A 19,070-nucleotide genomic window follows, 5' to 3' on the forward strand; every position below is an offset into this window, starting at 1 on the left:
TGCAGTGCTCAGGGCATTCTCTTCTCTCCTCAGGACTCGTATGTCTATCTTCTAGAATCCACTTGACATCACCTTTGTGCTTTACATGACCTGTATAGAAGTATTGCCCTTATGTTGTGGTTGTAATACCCACTAAAAGGTCCATCCATGGTCCACAAACTATCCGAAACACTACCATCTCTTGTTCTTTTAAGATACATAATCACATCACAATTAGTGGTTCTCAGGTATAGGAACCGGTCTGGGTGGACAACAATGATGACACATGACGAACATGAAATAAAGCTAACCCTAAGAATCCAGACAATTAACAGCCATTATCACATACAGTAGGTTTCTTTCATTTTGTATAGTATGTACATGAAGTCCAGTCCTGGTGTTGGCTGACACTATCTCTCCATGGTTCTGGGGCCACAGAGGCCCAGCTGAGATAATAAGATAAGCAGAACATCCTGTCTCCTGTAGGTCTTTGTGCCGGGTCACTGTAAACATGGGTGCCCACGCATTACTGACACAGTACTGTACACACCAATCAGAGGGGGGGGGGGGGGGGTATTGCCTTTTGTTTCCAGTTGAGCTTCTTCTTTTCAAAGTCATTGTGGAAGGAGTCTTTATCTCTGTATGTGGGAGAGGAGGGGGCGGGGCATGGAGGGGGGAGGGTTGGGGTTAGAGGACAGGATGGGGGAAAGGTGTGGGTGTTGGGGGGGGGGGGGGGAGGGGGGGGGGGTCAGGGAGTCAGGACTTAGAGGTCAAACACTGCGGGGGGCTCTCTCCAGTTCATGGGTCCTGCGGTTGCGTCCCTTCTGTCTCTCTTGCAGGTGCTTCCACTTGGCTGCCAGCCCGTGAGAGTGCACGTGAGTATGAGCGTGCACAACGCCCGGCTGTTGCTGTTGTTGGTGTTGCTGTTGTTGTTGTTGCTGTTGTTGTTGCTGCTGCTGTTGCTGTTGCTGCTGTTGGTGTTGCTGCACCTGCTGGGCCATGTGAGCCTTCTGCCTCCTCTGCTTCCTCTCCCTCTTCCACACCTGCTCACAGAACTCGTCTACGCTGTTCAGGGTGGGATGGTTCACCAGAGACAGGAAGTCTCTGTACCACAGCTTCTGATTGGGTGATTCTCGGGCCAAGGGTGTGTCACGAGGGGGAGCAGGGTGGGAGTGGGTGGCTGCGGCTGCGGCGGTGGCGGCGGCGGCGGCGGCTTCGTCGTCACGGTGAAGGAGGTTGTCCAGGCGCTCCGTGTCGATGACCTCCAGGGTGACTTTGAGGAGCGTCTGCATGAAGCCGTGTTCCACCGCCTGGCACACGTACGTCCCAGAATCCTGCTGGCTGAGGATGCGGATCAGCAGGCCCTGCTCCGTGCGGATGAAACGATCCTCTGTTTTGATCTACAGCACAGAGAGAGAGAGAGAGAGAGAGAGAGAGAGAGAGAGAGAGAGAGAGAGAGAGAGAGAGAGAGAGAGAGAGAGAGAGAGAGGGAGAGAGAGAAATCAACATTGGAATCTTTGATGCAGGGAGAGAGATGACACGCTGGAACACATCATTTCACCGACATTATGAATATCAAGATTAAGAAATGTAACTGAAGTATGCGTCTCAAAGAAGAAGACATATCCTGAGGTAGAGGGGATTGTGCTAGGCTGCTCACCTCTTGTTTGGTGTCATCGTTGGGTCGCTGGTATTGCCAGTAGGTGAGAGCTCTCTGGGACTTGGGGCTACACTCCAGGAACGTACTGCTGTTTTCTACACCGTACACCGTCTTATCCAGCATGGTGGTCTGACCACTCAGGTCATCTACGTGTAAAGGAACGCAACACAGAGCACACAGAATACAAGGTCAACACAATGTCAATACAACTCCAGCGCCCATGCATGTCAGTGCATCTCTGTCTGCCATGATGAGATTGAGGGTTGCTGAGGGAAAGTAGAAAAAAAGAAAAAGGGGACAGGCTGAATGAAGCTAGTTTTTTTTTGGGCTGACTGAAGCTAGCTTTTCTTCGACGGAAGAGAAGTCAAATGAAAGGCAGATCTTGCGTGTTTCTCTCTCTCAACTCTCAACCGACGGAACAGCTCTGTCTGATATTCATCAGCAGGTTGAGCTTGTTCTGTCACGGTCGATTGTGTTTCATATGACTCTGTCAATCTCCCTACTGATTAAATTCACTTCTATGCAGAATAACCTTTTAGAGAATGGGCTGGAAACAAAGCTGTGTTTTATGTACTGTACAGAGAGGGTGCTGTTCAATCAAAAAGATGTGATCTATTTTGCAGTGCAAAACCTGCTCTACCTGGTTAGCTCATTAACAATACAGTAACGTAACGTTTTTTCCAATTGTCCTCGTCTACACTCTGTGTCACTCTCTTGTCTTTCTACGCTGTACGCTCCTGAACCCGGCACTAAAGATGCAGAAGCCCCCTAGCAACACCCACACCCCCACCCCCACCCCCACCCTCCTCACCACTTAAATGAAAAAAATCAATGTGTGGCCTTTACTGTGTGGGTGGCTACAGGCCAGTCTCAGTATGTATGTAAATGTGTGTAAGTGTTTGTGTATAGTAAGGGTGTGCATGTGTGCGTGCGCTTCTTTGCTTCTGTGCGTGCGTTCTTCTAAAAGACCTCTCTTTGACATTAAAATAAGGGAAATATGTAATTAACTGTGAAAGAGGCACTGTTAGCCACAAGCCCTGTTTTTAGACAAATACCACTAACAGGCCAGTTACAACTCTTAGACTGAGTGGAGGCTTATAGGAATCCTGACGATGTTAATTAAAAGCTTTGGACCAGCTCTAATCTTCACACTACCAGCAGTACATAAAACACATAAAACACAAACAGGAAGTATATGGTCTATCTTCTCAGGCAAAGTATCCTTTCTGGAGGCTCTCAATGCTCAAATTAGAGCTAAAGACCAGAATGTGTTTCTTTCATCTCAGCATCAGGCGAAGCGAAATGTTTGGAATGTTCAATACTTGTCCCTTGTCCATATTTACGGCTTTACTGAAATAGACATACAGTATGTAGCGGAGTACATTAAAGACCAACATTGTACCCCCTCTGAACATAACACGGCCACGACCAGAAATAGTCGAACAAGAATGTTTAATTGCGTTTTCTGCTTGTGATTTTTCTCTCCACTGTGGTGTCTAGAGAATGTGACCTTGTGATTGGTTTCTCCTCTGTGGTGACTAGAGAATGTGACCGTGTGATTGGTTTCTCCTCTGTGGTGACTGAATGTGATCTCTGAATGTGACTGAATGTGACCCTGAATCCATTGAGCGTCTGTGTCGTACCTTGATGTTGCAGGTCTGAGCACTGGGTGAGTGGGTCTCCGTTCCGGATGTCCTGTCTCCTTGTACGCCTACAGACAACACAACACAAACATAAACACTCGTGAGGGATGGCAGAGGGATGTCTGGTGATGTGATTGGCAGAGGGATGTGTGATGATGTGATTGGCAGAGAGATGTGTGGTGATGTGATTGGCAGAGAGGATGTGGTGGTGATGTGATTGGCAGAGAGGATGATGTATTATTATGTATTATTAGTCTAATTATAGGTTGTGTGAGACTGGAGAATTGATGTAGACTTAATCAATCAATCACTGCTGCGTGTCTTACCCAGCTGGAGTCACACTGGGGTACTGAGGGATTGGATTCCATAAACACTGGAGGTATGCACTGTAAACAACGGCTGGAGGAAACAATAGAATCTCCAGAGCATCTGTCTCTCCTGTCCTGTCCTGTCCTCTCCTCTCCTCTCCTCTCTTCTCCTCTCCTCTCCTCTCCTCTCCTCTCTTCTCCTCTCCTCTCCTCTCCTCTCCTCTCCTCTCCTCTCCTCTCCTCTCCTCTCCTCTCTTCTCCTCTCCTCTTCTCTTCTCTCCTCTCCTCTTCTGTCCTATCCGGGCCTGTCCTGTCCTTTTCTCTCCTCTCCTCTCCTCTCCTCTCCTTTGAGATCGATATATTCAGGTATATGGTAGCTCTGACTGGTTTCCTGAATAGACCAACTCTCTTCTACTCTCTCTGTCTGTTAGACTCTGGAGTCCAACTAGCAGCAGAAACATGAGACCCAACCAGCCAGAGCTCAAATCAATAACCCCCATGGAGCCCTATGAGAGGGATGCTACCATACAAACACACACACACGCACACTCACTCACACACGCACGCACGCACGCATGCACACATTGACTCTTCCACTCCCACTCTTGTACACAAAATGACTGACTATAACCTATGACACTTATCTCACCTTACATTCGCCCAGACAGACATTGCCTGCAGACATCACTGACACTGGTGTTCCTTTACAGTAAACACAAGAGCAAGTTATATATCTGTGTTTCTGAGAAATGTGAGAAATGTGACCCTGCTACCTTTAGGGGTTTCTGGCTCACACACAAAGACTGCTCTATTCAGCTCCAACTCCCTACTAAATCGCAGACAGCCAACATATGTCCCCAATCTATGGATATTAAAAAAAAAGAAGAAAAAAAAGAAAGTGGATTGTGAAATCACGACGATTACAGTGGGTGTTCAACCGATATTGAACCCATGTCATCGGCAGGCCGTGGGCTGTGTGTGTGTGTGTGTGTGTGTGTGTGTGTGTGTATGCACCGTGCCTGTGTGTATGTGTGTGTACCTCTTGGCCATAGGGAAGTATCTGGAGCACTCGGTGCCGTCCCAGGCACAGTAGGGGTCTCTAGCCAGGCAGCACTCGGCACAGGCCTTCCCATACACCTCACAGCGGTGCAAGGGCATCTGGGATACGCCGATGGCTGAGCCCAGGTACAGAGTTTGCTGTGGGAACAGACAAGAACAGACTGATGAAATGTCTGTTCATAATCATAACCTCATGATATTCTCACACAGCAGCTTATTGCACTTTTAACCTTCTAGCTATCAACAGGGATCTGGAACAAACTCCAGATGGTACTTTTAGGGTGTCAGAAAAGTATGTATTCTAAGCTCACAATTCTTTTTCGACAACTCCAAACTATTTTGTGTCGTGTTAAGGACTCATTTGGTATTCAGAAAATGATGAGTTCCGGCAAAAAGCCCAGTTCAGCCTTTGGGAGTTGAACAAAGAATGTCTTGATTAACATTTTGGACTGTTTATATTTTGGACTGTTAAACATGCCATGGCACTGCCCAGTTTTGTCTTTGGGCCACGTTAAATATTTTTTTTGGACCACATTTTGGACCCCATTCGTTCCCATTGGTTTTATCTTATAGTAAGTGTGTACATTGTAAAATGAATAGGCAAAACACATATTTTTCTAATGTTATGAATCATTATGAAAGATAAATTATTATTATTATTTTTGAAAGATTATGGCTTTTTAAAATGTTTTCAGTATTGGGGTCTGGCCAGACCCCCTGTGCGCAACATATGCTGATAGTTTGAGGTTTGTAGGTAGTGCATATTCACTACATCTGGCCCATGTGAACCATGTGAACCCATTCACTCAAACGTCAAAGCTGCTACTACTCTACAACCAAAAAAGGCATCTTAACCGGTGATCCATTCACTCACTCAACTTTTCAGGTAGGCCTAGTTACTGTACGTAGTCATAGTCATCATTATTACAGGTGCAAGGCACCTTCCTCATTGTTCAATGTTTACACTGTCATTCTCACACTTCTACCCTATAATTAGGATGACGACTTGCCTGTTCTGGTTGACATCTCAACAATAGATAGTATCTTGTCTGTGCAAACGCATGGGTTCATCTTAACCTGTAACCTCAGTCTCCTAACAAGTGTGCCTCTGTTCTCTCTCCGTCTGGGAGGCCCTACGGCAGGGTGCGCCGCACCTGTGTTGAGTGATCTCTTTCTGACAGATATCAAATCCGCAGGCTTGTCGGTTCTATGCAGAAATATGTTAAACTTGTGTGTGGAGACATGACTCCCAATCATCCCAGATTAGGACCTTTGTTTCTCATGAATCCCCTCTGCAGTAGAGTCGGGGCGAGTCAGAGTTGAGGCGATGCAGTCATAAAGACGATGTTGAACAGAGGAGTTTAGTGGTCGTGAGTAACGCACGCTCACCTTAAAATACTTGCTCATACTAATTGAGTTGAATTTACCTTGTCAAGATGATTACCTACTCCTTTCTCTTTGAAACACATCATTTGGAGAGAGGCTGGGTTACAGCATGTGTCTGTTGGGGTAGCTTAACGAAGCGTGTGTTTCTACAATGCATCCCTGCTTGGTTTGCAGAATTTTTAAATATCGTTTTAGCTTCTAGACTGTGTGACATATTACTCATGATCCTTCTTTAGGGGTTAGGGTTCTACAGTCTGGTCAGTAGGAGTTACCTGCTTAGTGGAGAGTTCCATCGCTGTTATAGAAGTTGGTTCCTATAAGAGAAAGTGCAGAGGCAATTAAAGTTATTGGTACTCTTCTATATTATAGATAGGTAGGTAGACAGACAGACAGACAGACAGTTCACCTACCCTGAACACAGTCATCTCCTCCAGTAGGACCTCCTCCAGTTCATGCCATGATCCTCTGGGGACGGACACCACCTTCAACACCGTTCCCATATCTACAATACATTCATTCAGTTCATTAGCCGTGTGTGTGTGTGTGTGTGTGTGTGTGTGTGTGTGTGTGCGTGCGTGAGAGTTGATCAACTGTGTGTATGTGTGGGTGTGGATGCACATGTGTGTGTGTGTGTGTGGGTGTGTGTGTGCGTGCATGAGAGTTAATCAACTGTGTGTGTGTGTGTGTGTGTGTGTGTGTGCGTGCGTGCATGTGTGCGTGCACATATATGTGGGTGTAGATGCACATGCGTGTGTGTGTGTGTGCATGAGAGTTAATCAACTATGTGTGTGTGTGTGTGTGTGTGTGTGTGTGTGTGTGTGTGTGTGTGTGTACCTGTGCCTATGAACATAACGTCGTACTGTCCGTCCTCGGCCTCCACTCGGTCCACTACTATCTGGGTGAACTGGTAGTCCACGTCTGTCTTCACGATGATGGGTTTGTTGTTGATGGGGTACACGGGGTTAAACATGGCCGGGTGCCCTCTAGCGAAGGTGATGACCTCGTCAGGGAGGTCCTTTGTGGTGTCGAACCCTCCGAACGTCTTGCTGGGGCACTGGGGATCCAAATAAAGGAATCACAGTGTCATCCTATTGATTGATACACACATTTCACATGGTGTATAAAGCTGTTGAGAGAAGCTCCATTCAAATCTCAGGACCCTACTCAATGGGGTGACAGACACACAGAATGGCATGCATGCACACACACACACACACCCACACGCTCGCACATACACACACATGCACGCTACACACACACCCATTAAAAACTCAGGACCCTACTCAATGAAGTGACATACACACAGAATTGGACACAAACACACACAAACACACACACACACACACACACACACACACAGAAAGACACACACACACAAACACGGGCCTCACCGTGCCAGGGCGTGGGTAAGGGACCCGCCCCTGGAAGGGCACCCATTGGTAGTTAGGGCCGTCCCTGTGAGCGTAGGGACCCAGGAACACCCTCCTAATGTCGGCCATGTTGTACAGACACACTGCCGAACCCTTAAAGATGTTACTGATGGAGAGAGAGAGAGACAGAGAGAAACACAACAAAAAGAAACAGTCAGTTGACATCTACTAGTCGAAATCCAGATGATGTGTCATGTCAGATGCTGTTTCTATGACATGCAGGATGACAACTAGTCAAAGTGACAATGGACCTATTGCTAAGCCATGCCCCAAAATAGAAATTGTCCAATCATATCACAGCAAAAGTCACTACAGGCAGAAAACTCGGACAAACAACTCTCTAATATCTGATGCTGAAAAGCTTCTAGACAAAATATTATTGTCATCTTTAAAAAAGCATGTCTATTACTTACTTGTAAATCAGAAATTTGAACTCCCGCCATTGTACGTCATTGAATGTCATTCAGTCACGGTCGGTCAGTCAGTCACTGTCAGTGAAGAATTTGAGCGAGTGTTGTTTGTTTGTCTGAGTTTTCAAAGGGGGCGTGGCTTAGGGATAGGTCTATTACTGTCAATAGGCGTTTACCTCGATGTGGTGAACACTGCATAGATGATGGGGTTCTTGGGATCCTTGGAACTCATGAGAAAGACGTCCTCTGAACAACCAAACAAACGACAAACACAAATTAGACTCACATTCACATGATACAAACCAAAGACGGGTTGGTGTGAAGCTGAACACACTTACGTAGTTCGTCAAAGTGTGTGTCGATGCCGTTGAGACCCGGCACGGAGCAGACCAGCCTAGCCTTCAGGAAGGTGGTCCACTTATTCACCAGACTCCTGTGGCCCCCCAAGTCATTCTGTCAGATAGAACACATGCACACACACACACACACACACACACACACACACACACACACACAGGCTCAGCATGAGCTCTAAACATCAACATGATCCCTACTCTACCGAATAAAAAGTCCTTTGGAATGTGTCCTTTGGAATGGGGCGTTGGAATGCTTACGGAAAACAATGACCCGCTATTTTATCAACTCGAGTGACTCACCGCCTTGCCTCGCGCTTTTAAGGACAAGACGATCTCTGAGGTAAACGTACGTACAGCGGATTCCACATAACGAGAGAGCGATAGGAGGACTGATGGCGGATGTCGTGACGTGTGAGTGTTTATGTTCATGTATGTTTGTTTTCTCATCAGAGACGCGCAGACAGAACGCTGGCTCTCGGGATGAGAACGGAGAGAGACCCCGTATAAACACAAGTCAGCGGCTCCCCGGCATGCACTGATTTATGACAGGCAATTAAGCCGCGCCCCAAATATGCGCTGCCTATAATTGATACGGGCTTCCTCTGCATAATGAATGAATTGTGTTTGTGTAGAGAGGAGCGGATTCCTGACATAATGGAGGGGGGGGGGGGGGGGGCAAAGGGCTGGGGGACAGCCTGTCACAGAGGACACTGAATCGGAGCGAGGAGGCACAATGTAGACGCCTACAGAGTCCGCTAGAGACTAGGCCCGAAAATGCCGTAATAGGGTTAGAAGGGCGATACTATGAGGGGGAGGGAAAACTAGATCCGAGATGTGTGCTTAGACGGGGAGTGTTTACCTGCATAGCAGAAGCCAGGCTATGCCAAATCGTGGTATTAAGCTGACAGTACTGCCATTGTTGTCCTTCTCTCTCCCTCTCTCTCTCTCTCTCTCTCTCTCTCTCTCTCTCTCTCTCTCTCTCTCTCTCTCTCTCTCTCTCTCTCTCTCTCTCTCTCTCTCTCTCTATCTCTCTCTCTTTCTCTCTCTCTCTCTGTGCCTCTCAGGCACCGGTGACATTTAAGGCATCTCTCAGGTTTCTCTCAAGCCACTCCAAACAAAACAAACCACACTCATCTCAGGACTAAAAATAATCGGAGATAACTGCTTCTGAAAGCATCCACTCATGTGACAGTGACACTCATCAACAGTGGTTGAGAGCGCTGTGTGTGTGTGTGTGTGTGTGTGTGTGTGTGTGTGTGTGTGTTTGTGTGTGTGTACACATACCTTGCATAGCTGTCCGATGCGTGCATGGGTAGCCTTCCCTGCGTGTTCTCCGTCCATAGCATTTTCTCTGAAGAACAGGTAGATCTTGTCATCCTCTGGGTTGTCACTCTCAGGGATCAGATGGACACTCACAAACCTGGGGTCTACACACACACACACACACACACACACACACACACACACACACACACACACACACACACACACACACACACACACACACACACACACAACACTAATCTTGAGTCTTGGTTCAAGGTGGAATTAATCAGGACACAGACCAATGTCTGATATCACACAACTTATCAAAGACATGTCAAGCAAAGAAAGGTTTGTAAACCGATAAACTGAAAGCTGTCTTTGTGTGTTCACCCTTCTAGCACCCTCAGTCTACCCCTCTATTTCTTATCTCATTCATCTGCCCCATCCTCTCTCTCCAAACATAGCCAGCTGTTGGGCTTGGCTATGGATATGAATCAAAACCGGAAATGCAACTCAGGGAATGCAAGTCAGTCCCCATGTTTTTGTGTCCAGCAGTTAGTCAGTCCCCACGTTGTTGTGTCCAGCAGTTAGTCAGTCCCCACGTTGTTGTGTCCAGCAGTTAGTCAACTGACTTGCTCTTGAGAGAGAAGGTGTCAGTCAGCTGTGTGGCTCACCGTTAAGCCAGCGCGAGTCGTGCTGCTCCGTCCTGATCGGGTGATGCTGTCCCAGTGTACGGAATATAGCAAAGTCCCGTCCCATGAAGTCAGCTGAAGTCCCAGAGTACAGTTCTCCATCTGGAATGAGGGGAAGAGGAGAAGGTAAAATGGGTTCAAGCCAAAGACAATAAGAGAACAGGTCATCCATAGGAGTGTCCAGTGTGCGCATGCGCATGTACGTGCGTGTGTGAGTGTGTGTGCGTGCATGAGTGTGTGTGCGTGTGTGTTTGTGTTTGTGCGTGAATGTGTACATGTGTGGGTGATAGCCACAATAGAGTGAAAGGTCACAAAGCCCATACGAGCCCATGAGAATGTGTGTGTGTGTGTGTGTGTGTGTGTGTGTGTGTGTGTGTGTGTGTGTGTGTGTGTGCGTGTGTGTATGTATGTGTGTGTGTGTGTGTGTGTGTGTATGTGTGTGTGTGTGTGTGTGTGTGTGCGTGTGACCTTAGCAGCCCTAAACTGGAATGGGTGTGTGAGGTGGGAGCAACCTAACAAGTACAGGGGCTTAGCAGCACAGGTAGAACTGGTGCACTCACACACACACACACTGATCCCTCAGACAAAGACAGACAGCAGGCGCGCAGGAGGAGTGTGACAGGGAGAGTTACGGCGGGCAGGGGAGAGGGGAGAGGTGTGAGACGGAGGGAGTCGTTCATGAGGGGACATGACGTGGATGAGGGGGGAGAAGGAGGAGGGGAGATGGAAAATGGCCATCTGTTGGCTGACGAGGTGTGATGTCATAGACTAGAGAATGACTGGCGCCAGAGAAGCTCATCATCAGGGGGAAATAAAAAAACACATATACACATCACCGAAAAACTCGTTCTGTACACCCACGTAGAGTCTTTTGTTATGAAAACCTCACTCGCTGCTCGTGCCCAAAAGGAAGCTAAGAGAGAATACTTTGACAGCGTAGCGAATCATCTGTAAACTCAACAGAAGGGGGGCTTTGTGTCCGAAAGAACGGATAAAAAAATCAAATAAACTGTGAGTTCACTATAAAACATCACAAGCTTATTTTAGGAGGGTGGGAATGAGCGGTTCTCCCGGTGGTGTAAGTACAAGCTGTAGAGCTAGAATCCATCCTAATGACTAACGCTGCATACCTAGTCCTGTCCTTCATGCTTTACTTTACACACTCGTATAACTGTCCAGGCCTAAATGAAGGAGTGGAGATGAGAGCGGTGACTCGACTCCCCCTCTAAGTTCACGCAGTGTTAAAGACAGGCTCCCAGGCTGTTAAAGACCTTAAAACGTGTTGATGTAAAGCAGAATGTGCATCAGTGAGTGTGTGTGTGTGTGTGTGTGTGTGTTTGTGTGTGTGTGTGTGTGTGTGTGTGAGAATGTGTGTGTGTGTGTGTGTGTGTGAGTGTGAGTGTGTGAGTGTGTGCGTGCGTGTGTGTGTGTGTGTGTGTCTGTGTACTATAAAGGACTTACCGATGAGCATGGATGCAGTGAGCAGCTTGGGGTCGTAAGGACTCTTCCCCCGCCCGTTCTCGATGTGAGGCTCCAGCCTGAACACGCTGTCCTGGTTCCCCAGAGAGACAGAAACACAGGGTCAAAGAGAGACACAGGGTCAGAGGTCACAGGGTGGCAGCCTGGGGGGCGGGGGGACTACAAGGCCCTCTGCAGTCAGGGTTCAAATCTTCAATGATACACAGGCTTTTAAGAGAGAGCCAGGCCAAGGCAGTATGCAATGGTGCTACTGAGATTTTAAAACGGCTATTCTCAGAGATATATTTCCCTTCTCTAATTGACTGAAAAATACTGTGTAATGAATGGGGTTACTCCGATTTATAGGTCTGAGTCACTGACATTTGCGAGAGGAGACGGTAAGTCCGCGCATGCACACGCACAAACACACGCGCACACGCACACAAATTAGAGAACCTCTGGACGATGAAACCCTGTGTTTAATTTTCCACCTCATTTCGCTTAGCGGATGTAAACCGATTTTGAAGCGGTATTCGAGAATCGTTGACTGAAAGAAAACGCCTTCACACTCGACCAGAGAGGGTCATGTGCGGATGATTAAAGATCCTACAGTAACACGTGTAAGTCCGGTGTTTACACGCGTACACAGAGGAGTGAAGGGGTGTCAGCGTTACCTCTAGTCTCTTGCCCACCTCCAGGTAGGCACACACCGGGTGGAAGGCTCCGGTCCCACACACATACAGATGGGTCTGGTTAAACGGCTGCAACACCTTGACGAAGTTGGAGCATTCCCTCTGAGGGACAGAGAGAGAGAGAGAAAGAGAGAGAGAGAGAGAGAGAGAGAGAGAGAGAGAGAGAGAGAGAGAGAGAGAGAGAGAGAGAGAGAGAGAGAGAGTAAGAGAGAGAAAGAGATTCATAAATGACCATTATTTAGAGCACTTACAGCATTGTTTAGAGTATTGCCTCTGAAAGAGAGAGAGAGAAGGACATTCATAAATGACCATTATTTAGCCGAACACTCAAAAGCCAAAGTATATAGCGTGCTTCAAAACACATTGTTTTACATTACAACACCTCCCAGTACCTCCCACATGCACCTCATACTGGAGTACTTTGTCTCTCTCTCTCTCTCTCTCTTACAGTGTGTTTCTAATTTCAAGCCCTTAATCATCTCCACCCAGGCAGAGCAGAGCCAAAGGTTGTAATAGAAGCTGAGGGCTCGCAGCCATTTGGGTCAACAGTCCATCACAGAGCTGTTCTCTGTCCACATCAGAACGGATCCCCCTTGGACAGAGAAACAGACTAAACATCTGGGGGGGGGGGGGGGGAGGGGGTTGGCGGGGGTAAGAGCTGTGCAACCAGTACAACCTAGCTATGACCTATGACCTATGACCTCACAGCAGAGAGGGCACTTATTTGACAGTATGAGCATCCCATAACCGGATGCCGCATAGACAGTTTTTGCCGTCCTCTGTCAGCACGTGCCCCGAACTGCCCTGACCTCATCTGAAAATGAATGTGTCATCATCATCATCTCACATGAAGAAAAAAAGATATAAAAAAATAAAGCCCCAAAAAATGCATGACTACGTTTATTTGGCCTTAGTAGGTCAGCGGCAGAATGCAGGCTGTGTTGTGTAAGCCCTTTTGTTTTCATAGGAACAGCTGTCTTCCACTTGATCCGATTGTTTCAGAGGCTGGATGGGCTGGATGTGTTCAGCCCTCTCTGGGAACAATGGGCTGATGTGACATAATGCAGCAACATCCATCGCTCACAGTTGACAGTTATTTTATCTGGCACCAAAGTGCCTGCCTTGCTCATGCTTATAGCAACGCCGTGCGTCATAAAACGCACAGGTAGGCTACTGCTTTATCTGACGCCATCTCTTTGTCACCTTCCTCTCCCCCTCGCCTCCCTCCAACGGTAGTCACTCCCTATTTTCTTTCTCGCCCTATCTCTCTCTCTCTCTCTCTCGCTCTCTCTCTAATCTCTCTCTCCTCCCTGCGGCAGCTTCAGAAGTGTCTTTGTTCCACTTAGAGGGCATCTGTAGTTCTGCGCTCTCTCTCGCTCTCTCCCTCCCTCCCTCCATTCCTCCAGTTCTCTCTCTCTCTCTCTCTCTTCCTCCCCTCTCCCCCCCCCCCCCCCCCGCCCTCTCCCCTCGCCCCCCCACACACACACACCCCCCAAACAAAAACAAAAAAACATCCTTCAGGGCTCCCTGTTCATCTCTGCCAGAAATGTTTACAGAAAACACACACGCACAAAATACTTTATGGCCCTTCAAAACAGCCCTATAGAGAGGCAGCCAAGCAGCGTTGGCCCCAGAACCGGCTGAGTGCAGCGAGGCAGAAAGACGCTCCTGATACAGTGTGATTTCATATTCCTGCGGTCGGCGCCTCGGGCCATATCCAAGATGGAATTCATAAAGGAGCGGGGTTACGGAGGGAGTGAGAGCTGTGTGTCTCTGGGAGTGTTTACCCAGCGTTACACCACAGTACACTCCATTCCACTCTCGGAAACAGAAACAGAAACACAGATGAAGTCTGAGATAGGCGTGCTAGGGGGAGGGTCTAGGTTCAGGTGAGGCTGGTGGAGGTAGACACCAGGAGGCTGGTGGTGGTAGACATCGGAGGAGGTGTGACGGGGCTCATTGTCGCACGGAACAGAATGAGGAACGGTGTCAAACGTGTCGATATCGGAGGACGTGGCTCGGGATGGAAAGAGGAATGGTATTCTCATTCCGTTCCACGCGTTACAATGAGCCTGTCTGCCTAAACGTGATGCGGTCTGGTGAAATGTGCAACCAGAAGGCAAAGTCATTTTTCAGTTTTTTACATGTGCTTAGACTACAGATTGTAAGCTTTCAAATGACGTGTCATACATTGAAATCGCAGCCACACCTACGAACACTGCTAACAGCTAGCTATGAGTATTTAGTGATCGTTAAACTGTTGTTTATTATATCGAGTGGGTACTTTGAAACTTCAAGTTGATGAAAAAAAACGAAAACTAGATATTGTTGACACAATAAGTTTCACTTTCACTTTTTGACCCCTTCGAGTGAGCGTGTTGTTTGCAAGTTCACACAAATGGTCTAGAATGGGCTAGCTGTGTACCGTAAGAAGAACCTCAACAAAACGCCACGGTCCAAAAGACACTTCTGCTATGGCAGCGATCCAACAGGACACCACAATAAATGATAAAAATGCAAGTTATGTTGATAGTCTGTGTTGAAATAAGTGAATTTCGTACACTTATTTCCACATCATTTCAAAATAATAACATATTTTCGTAAGTATGTATTTCCGAGTACTAATAGTAAAATAGGTCAGGTGAGGTTTCTGTTTGGCGGTGTACTGTACAGTAGGTGATTAATGCCGTCTGCTGGTCCTAGCCATGGGACTATGATCACATGTACACAGACACACAAGACAGGGTGGGAAAGACTAGCACGATACAACATGACATCATGGCGCTGTATTCTCTATAGGATTAGAGTTTTCAGATGGTGGTTTTTTTCTGGCTGAGGGGGTCGTGATAGCTCCTCTCTCAGCTGGAAGAGAGGCCCCAGTGGAAGAGAGAGGAAAGGGAGGGAGGTCTTACCGTGAGGTCCTTCCCAGCCCATTTACACTCATCTCTCCTGGAGGGGGTTGCAGGCCACGGGATCTGCACAGAGAGAGAGACAGAGAGATGCAAGATAGATATTGTCAGATTCAGATTCAGATTCAGATTCAGATAACGTTTATTGCCATTATGCATACACATGTATTGTAATTTGCTTTTCACAATTACAATACAATGCAATACAACACCAAAACACACATACACACACACGTGCATGTTCAAGCTCTCACACACATTTGCATGCAAGCATGCAACACACGCATACACACACACACACACACATGCAAAAACACACACTCACACACACACACCCACACATTATGTGTGAGATGGAATTCGGGTACCCATGGGGTTGTACAGTGTGTGTGTGTGTGTGTGTGTGTGTGTGTGTGTGTGTGTGTGTGTGTGTGTGTGCGTGTGCGTGTGTGTGTGTTGGGGGATGAGGGGGTCACAATGCGATTTGTTCTCCACTTTGTTTCCGTTTACTTCATTATTCATCCAGGTGTGCGGAGAGCGGCTAACATGCCTGGCGCAGCGTGAGATCCTGTGCGACAGCTCTTGTCTGAAATATGAATGAGGCACTTTTCTGTAGAAACAGTCTCGTCCCTGGGTACCAGAGTCTATGACTGGCAACTCGGCAGGGAGACACACACACACACACACACACACACACACTAGAAATAAAGAACACACCCAGACAGGCACGCACAGAGACAGGCAGGCATACAGGCATTAAGACTGACAGACAGACAGACAGACAGACAGACATACATACATACAGACAGACAGACAGACAGACAGTACAGTATATGTGGTTCTAACAGGCTGTGGTCAAACTGTTACCTGTGCAATGTCTTTGCTGATGTTCACCAGGTTGAAGGAGAAGATGTGGTCCTTGGCTCCCACCACCAGCCTGCCCTTCTCCTCGTCCAATAGGAACGTGTGGTAAGAGGAGCTATTGGCCAGGCCTTCAAACGTCACCAGGTTATTAGACGCCAACATCTCTGGAAAGGACAAGAGGGCGGTGGAGGGCGTTCAGTCCATGACAGTCATCGTCACAAGCATATTCATGTTGTCAAATGCAGAGGCTCACATGGCTCACATGGCAGAGAGTATGTCATGTCGAGCCTTTCAGCGTCAGACAGCTCTGTGACCAGCCTCCGGCTTTAGACAACACTCAACTGTCCCCCTGAGACAGTCCTGAACCGCAGGGAAAGAGAGACCAGAGACAACCACCGTTCGGAAGAGAAAGGGGCTACGAGAGAGAAAGAGCAAGAACGCCCGACGTATTCTCACAACGGAATAGGTTCAGGGTAGGGGAATGCTTCTGCAGACCAAGGAATACATTCTGTGTGCACATATTGTCTGGCTATACCAGCGTTTGACCACCTGTATAGCGATTAAAAAAGAAAAGAAAAAAAAAAAAGAAGTTAAGTGAATTAAGTGTATTAGGCATTCACTTTGAGTGGTTAAGGTTAGGCTAAGTTGTCAGGAGAAGGCATATAGCAAACATCGGGATAAGCAACAATAAATAGCAGGAATTAGCACCAAAAAGAAGTAGCTCCTGAGCACGATTCAAACCAGCAATGTTCAGGTTGCAAGTTCAGGTTCATGTCTCCACCACCCCACCGACCTCCTTATGCAACCTTATTAGCTAACCCTAACCCATAATACAACTACACATGTATTCTTTGGCCTGCAAAAACGACCGCCCAGAGCGACCGTCAGAGACGGGGTTAAGAATGCTGCCAGACTGCGGTCTCTCTTTATTTACTTTTTATGCACTATTTGCACTAATATCTGTTTAGATGCCAAACTGCGTTTCATTGTCTTAGTACTTGTATTCTTCTACCTTTCTCACACCTTCCTCTCTCTGACCTAGGTTGATAATGCTCTGACGGCCAGTTTGCTGTCTCTCTTTCCCTCTCCTCTCCCCTCATCTCTTTCTTTCGGTCTCTCCTCTCTTCTACCTTTTCCAACATCTCCCTCTCTCTCTGACCTGTTTCCTAAGCCCAGTCTCATCTCTTCTCCCCTCTCTTTTTTCACACTTGACGAGAGTCCAACAAAATGTGTTCCCTGAACCCCAGACACTAACAGAGAAGCCCTAGCCAGGATGGTGTGGTTCAGCATGGGGCTTGAGGAGAGCGAGCGCTGTTCTGTGGGCAGCTGCTTGCCAACCCCATCTTGGACCAGGCAGGCCAGTGCCAATGTGAAGAGCCGATGACTGAACCATCTGGCTGGGGCGGGGATGGGGGGGGGGGGGGGAGCTGACCTTGACCATGGCCAGCCAAGCAGGCTGGGGTGGAGCGCCACACAATTCACTCACAGTGGAAAAAAGTCTTAGGATCACGCTTGATTATGACATGTCCAGCCAGCCAGCCTAAGAACCTGGAGAAAGACTTGACCTACCACAACCATGATGTCACTGCCCCCGCCTGGGGATAGAAATAGCCAAGTCTGCTGTTTTTTTGTTGTTGCTGTGTCACAGGTGACTTTGGGTGAACTGACCTTGATCTCACCAGTGGCACTGTAGACGGGTGGAAAATAGGACTGTCACACATTGTCTTCACCTAGAAAATGCACCCACACCCACCGTACCCCCCCCCCCCCCCCCCCAGTGTGAGAGGGAGAGACTCGAGCCTAAAATTGACACGGTCTGGTGAAAAGGTCTGTAAAAGCTTGTGTTTTCTGTATTTAAAGAGTTGACTTGAAGAAGTGTTGAAGAGCCTACTCAATATAACAAACAACAGTTTTAGGATCACTGAATACTTATCATTTGTGAATTGGAGTCGCTGTATCGTCTCGATAGTGATACATTGTAAATAAACTTTTGTTTTAGGACGTGTTCAAATGCCTGCCAAAGGACTGTGTGATCATCTAATTATGTGTAGTTATGTGTTTTTATCATGTTGATGTTCTATCAGCATGTTGTGATGTGTTAAACATGCAGTTAGATGTTAGTACATGCAATATTTACTTTTTAGCTGCTAGGTAACTACCAACACAATGTTTTGATTCAAAGCGATTTTCTCCAATTCTCTGTTTGAGGTGTACCAACATTCAAATAAGCATATCTTCTTCAACTATATCAACAACATATGACACATCATTTGAAAGCCTACAATCTGCACTTTCATAATCTGTAAGAACTGAAAAAGGACCTTGCCATATTTGGGGACTTTTTCACCAGACCCTGCCACAAATGGAGGAAAGAGGAAGAGAAATGACTTTGACATTTTGAAAATATTGTGAGAAACACAGGGAGAATAAACAAGGGAGAATAAGGGTCAGCATGGAAGCAGTAGGGACAGGGATTCAAGCTTTGTCATTGCACAGAGTACAACGGCATGTATTTATGCACTAGGCCAGGGGTCAGAGCCATTGAAGACGACCCTGGAGCAATTAGGGGTTCAGTGCCTCGCTCAAGGACACTTCGACTCGTGGCCAGCCGGGAATCGAACCGCTGCAAACTGCCAACCTTGCGACCATTAGACGCCGGCTCTACCAGCTGAGTCTCAGCCACCCCCCAGTAATTCTTGTTAGAACGAGGGAACGGGGGGGAGAGACTGCAGACGTCATGTACCCACGTTAAATTAAATTGTGTGTCTTTAGAAGGGTGTTGAGATTGCGAGTGTCTGTAACACCCCGGTAATTCTAGGAGCCTCTCACTCGTCCTCTTTTATTTTCCCCTGTCTTCTTCCATCTCTCTCTCTCTCTCTCTCTCTCTCTCTCTCTCTCTGTCTCTCTCTCTCTCTCTCTCTCGCTCTCTCTCTCTCTCTCTCTCTCTCTCTCTCTCTC

At 47.5% G+C, this 19,070-nt stretch overlaps 1 protein-coding gene across 2 annotated transcripts in view; it reads right to left on the reverse strand.

The window, feature by feature from the left end:
- Positions 1 to 749: 749 nt before the first annotated feature.
- The window catches only part of sema3ab (sema domain, immunoglobulin domain (Ig), short basic domain, secreted, (semaphorin) 3Ab), a gene marked incomplete at both ends in the record, with an annotated part of 29,776 nt that continues 11,455 nt past the window's right edge, over positions 750 to 19,070 (reverse strand). Inside the window, 17 exons of one of the 2 annotated variants that reach the window (XM_080539304.1) lie at positions 750 to 881; positions 969 to 1,379; positions 1,640 to 1,785; positions 3,283 to 3,350; positions 4,630 to 4,787; positions 6,308 to 6,349; positions 6,446 to 6,537; positions 6,870 to 7,089; positions 7,427 to 7,571; positions 8,052 to 8,121; positions 8,214 to 8,328; positions 9,516 to 9,658; positions 10,172 to 10,291; positions 11,651 to 11,741; positions 12,322 to 12,441; positions 15,252 to 15,314; positions 16,116 to 16,276. In XM_080539304.1, coding sequence (XP_080395430.1) covers positions 750 to 881; positions 969 to 1,379; positions 1,640 to 1,785; positions 3,283 to 3,350; positions 4,630 to 4,787; positions 6,308 to 6,349; positions 6,446 to 6,537; positions 6,870 to 7,089; positions 7,427 to 7,571; positions 8,052 to 8,121; positions 8,214 to 8,328; positions 9,516 to 9,658; positions 10,172 to 10,291; positions 11,651 to 11,741; positions 12,322 to 12,441; positions 15,252 to 15,314; positions 16,116 to 16,276 — 2,297 coding nt within the window. Of the gene's footprint in view, positions 1,380 to 1,639; positions 1,786 to 3,282; positions 3,351 to 4,629; positions 4,788 to 6,307; positions 6,350 to 6,445; positions 6,538 to 6,869; positions 7,090 to 7,426; positions 7,572 to 8,051; positions 8,122 to 8,213; positions 8,329 to 9,515; positions 9,659 to 10,171; positions 10,292 to 11,650; positions 11,742 to 12,321; positions 12,442 to 15,251; positions 15,315 to 16,115; positions 16,277 to 19,070 lie in introns of both variants that reach the window. The other variant, XM_080539303.1, reaches the window with a different exon arrangement.

Source organism: Nansenia antarctica, assembly GCF_963989245.1.
Source record: "Nansenia antarctica genome assembly, chromosome: 9".
In the NCBI taxonomy this organism is placed as follows: Eukaryota; Metazoa; Chordata; class Actinopteri; order Argentiniformes; family Microstomatidae; genus Nansenia; species Nansenia antarctica.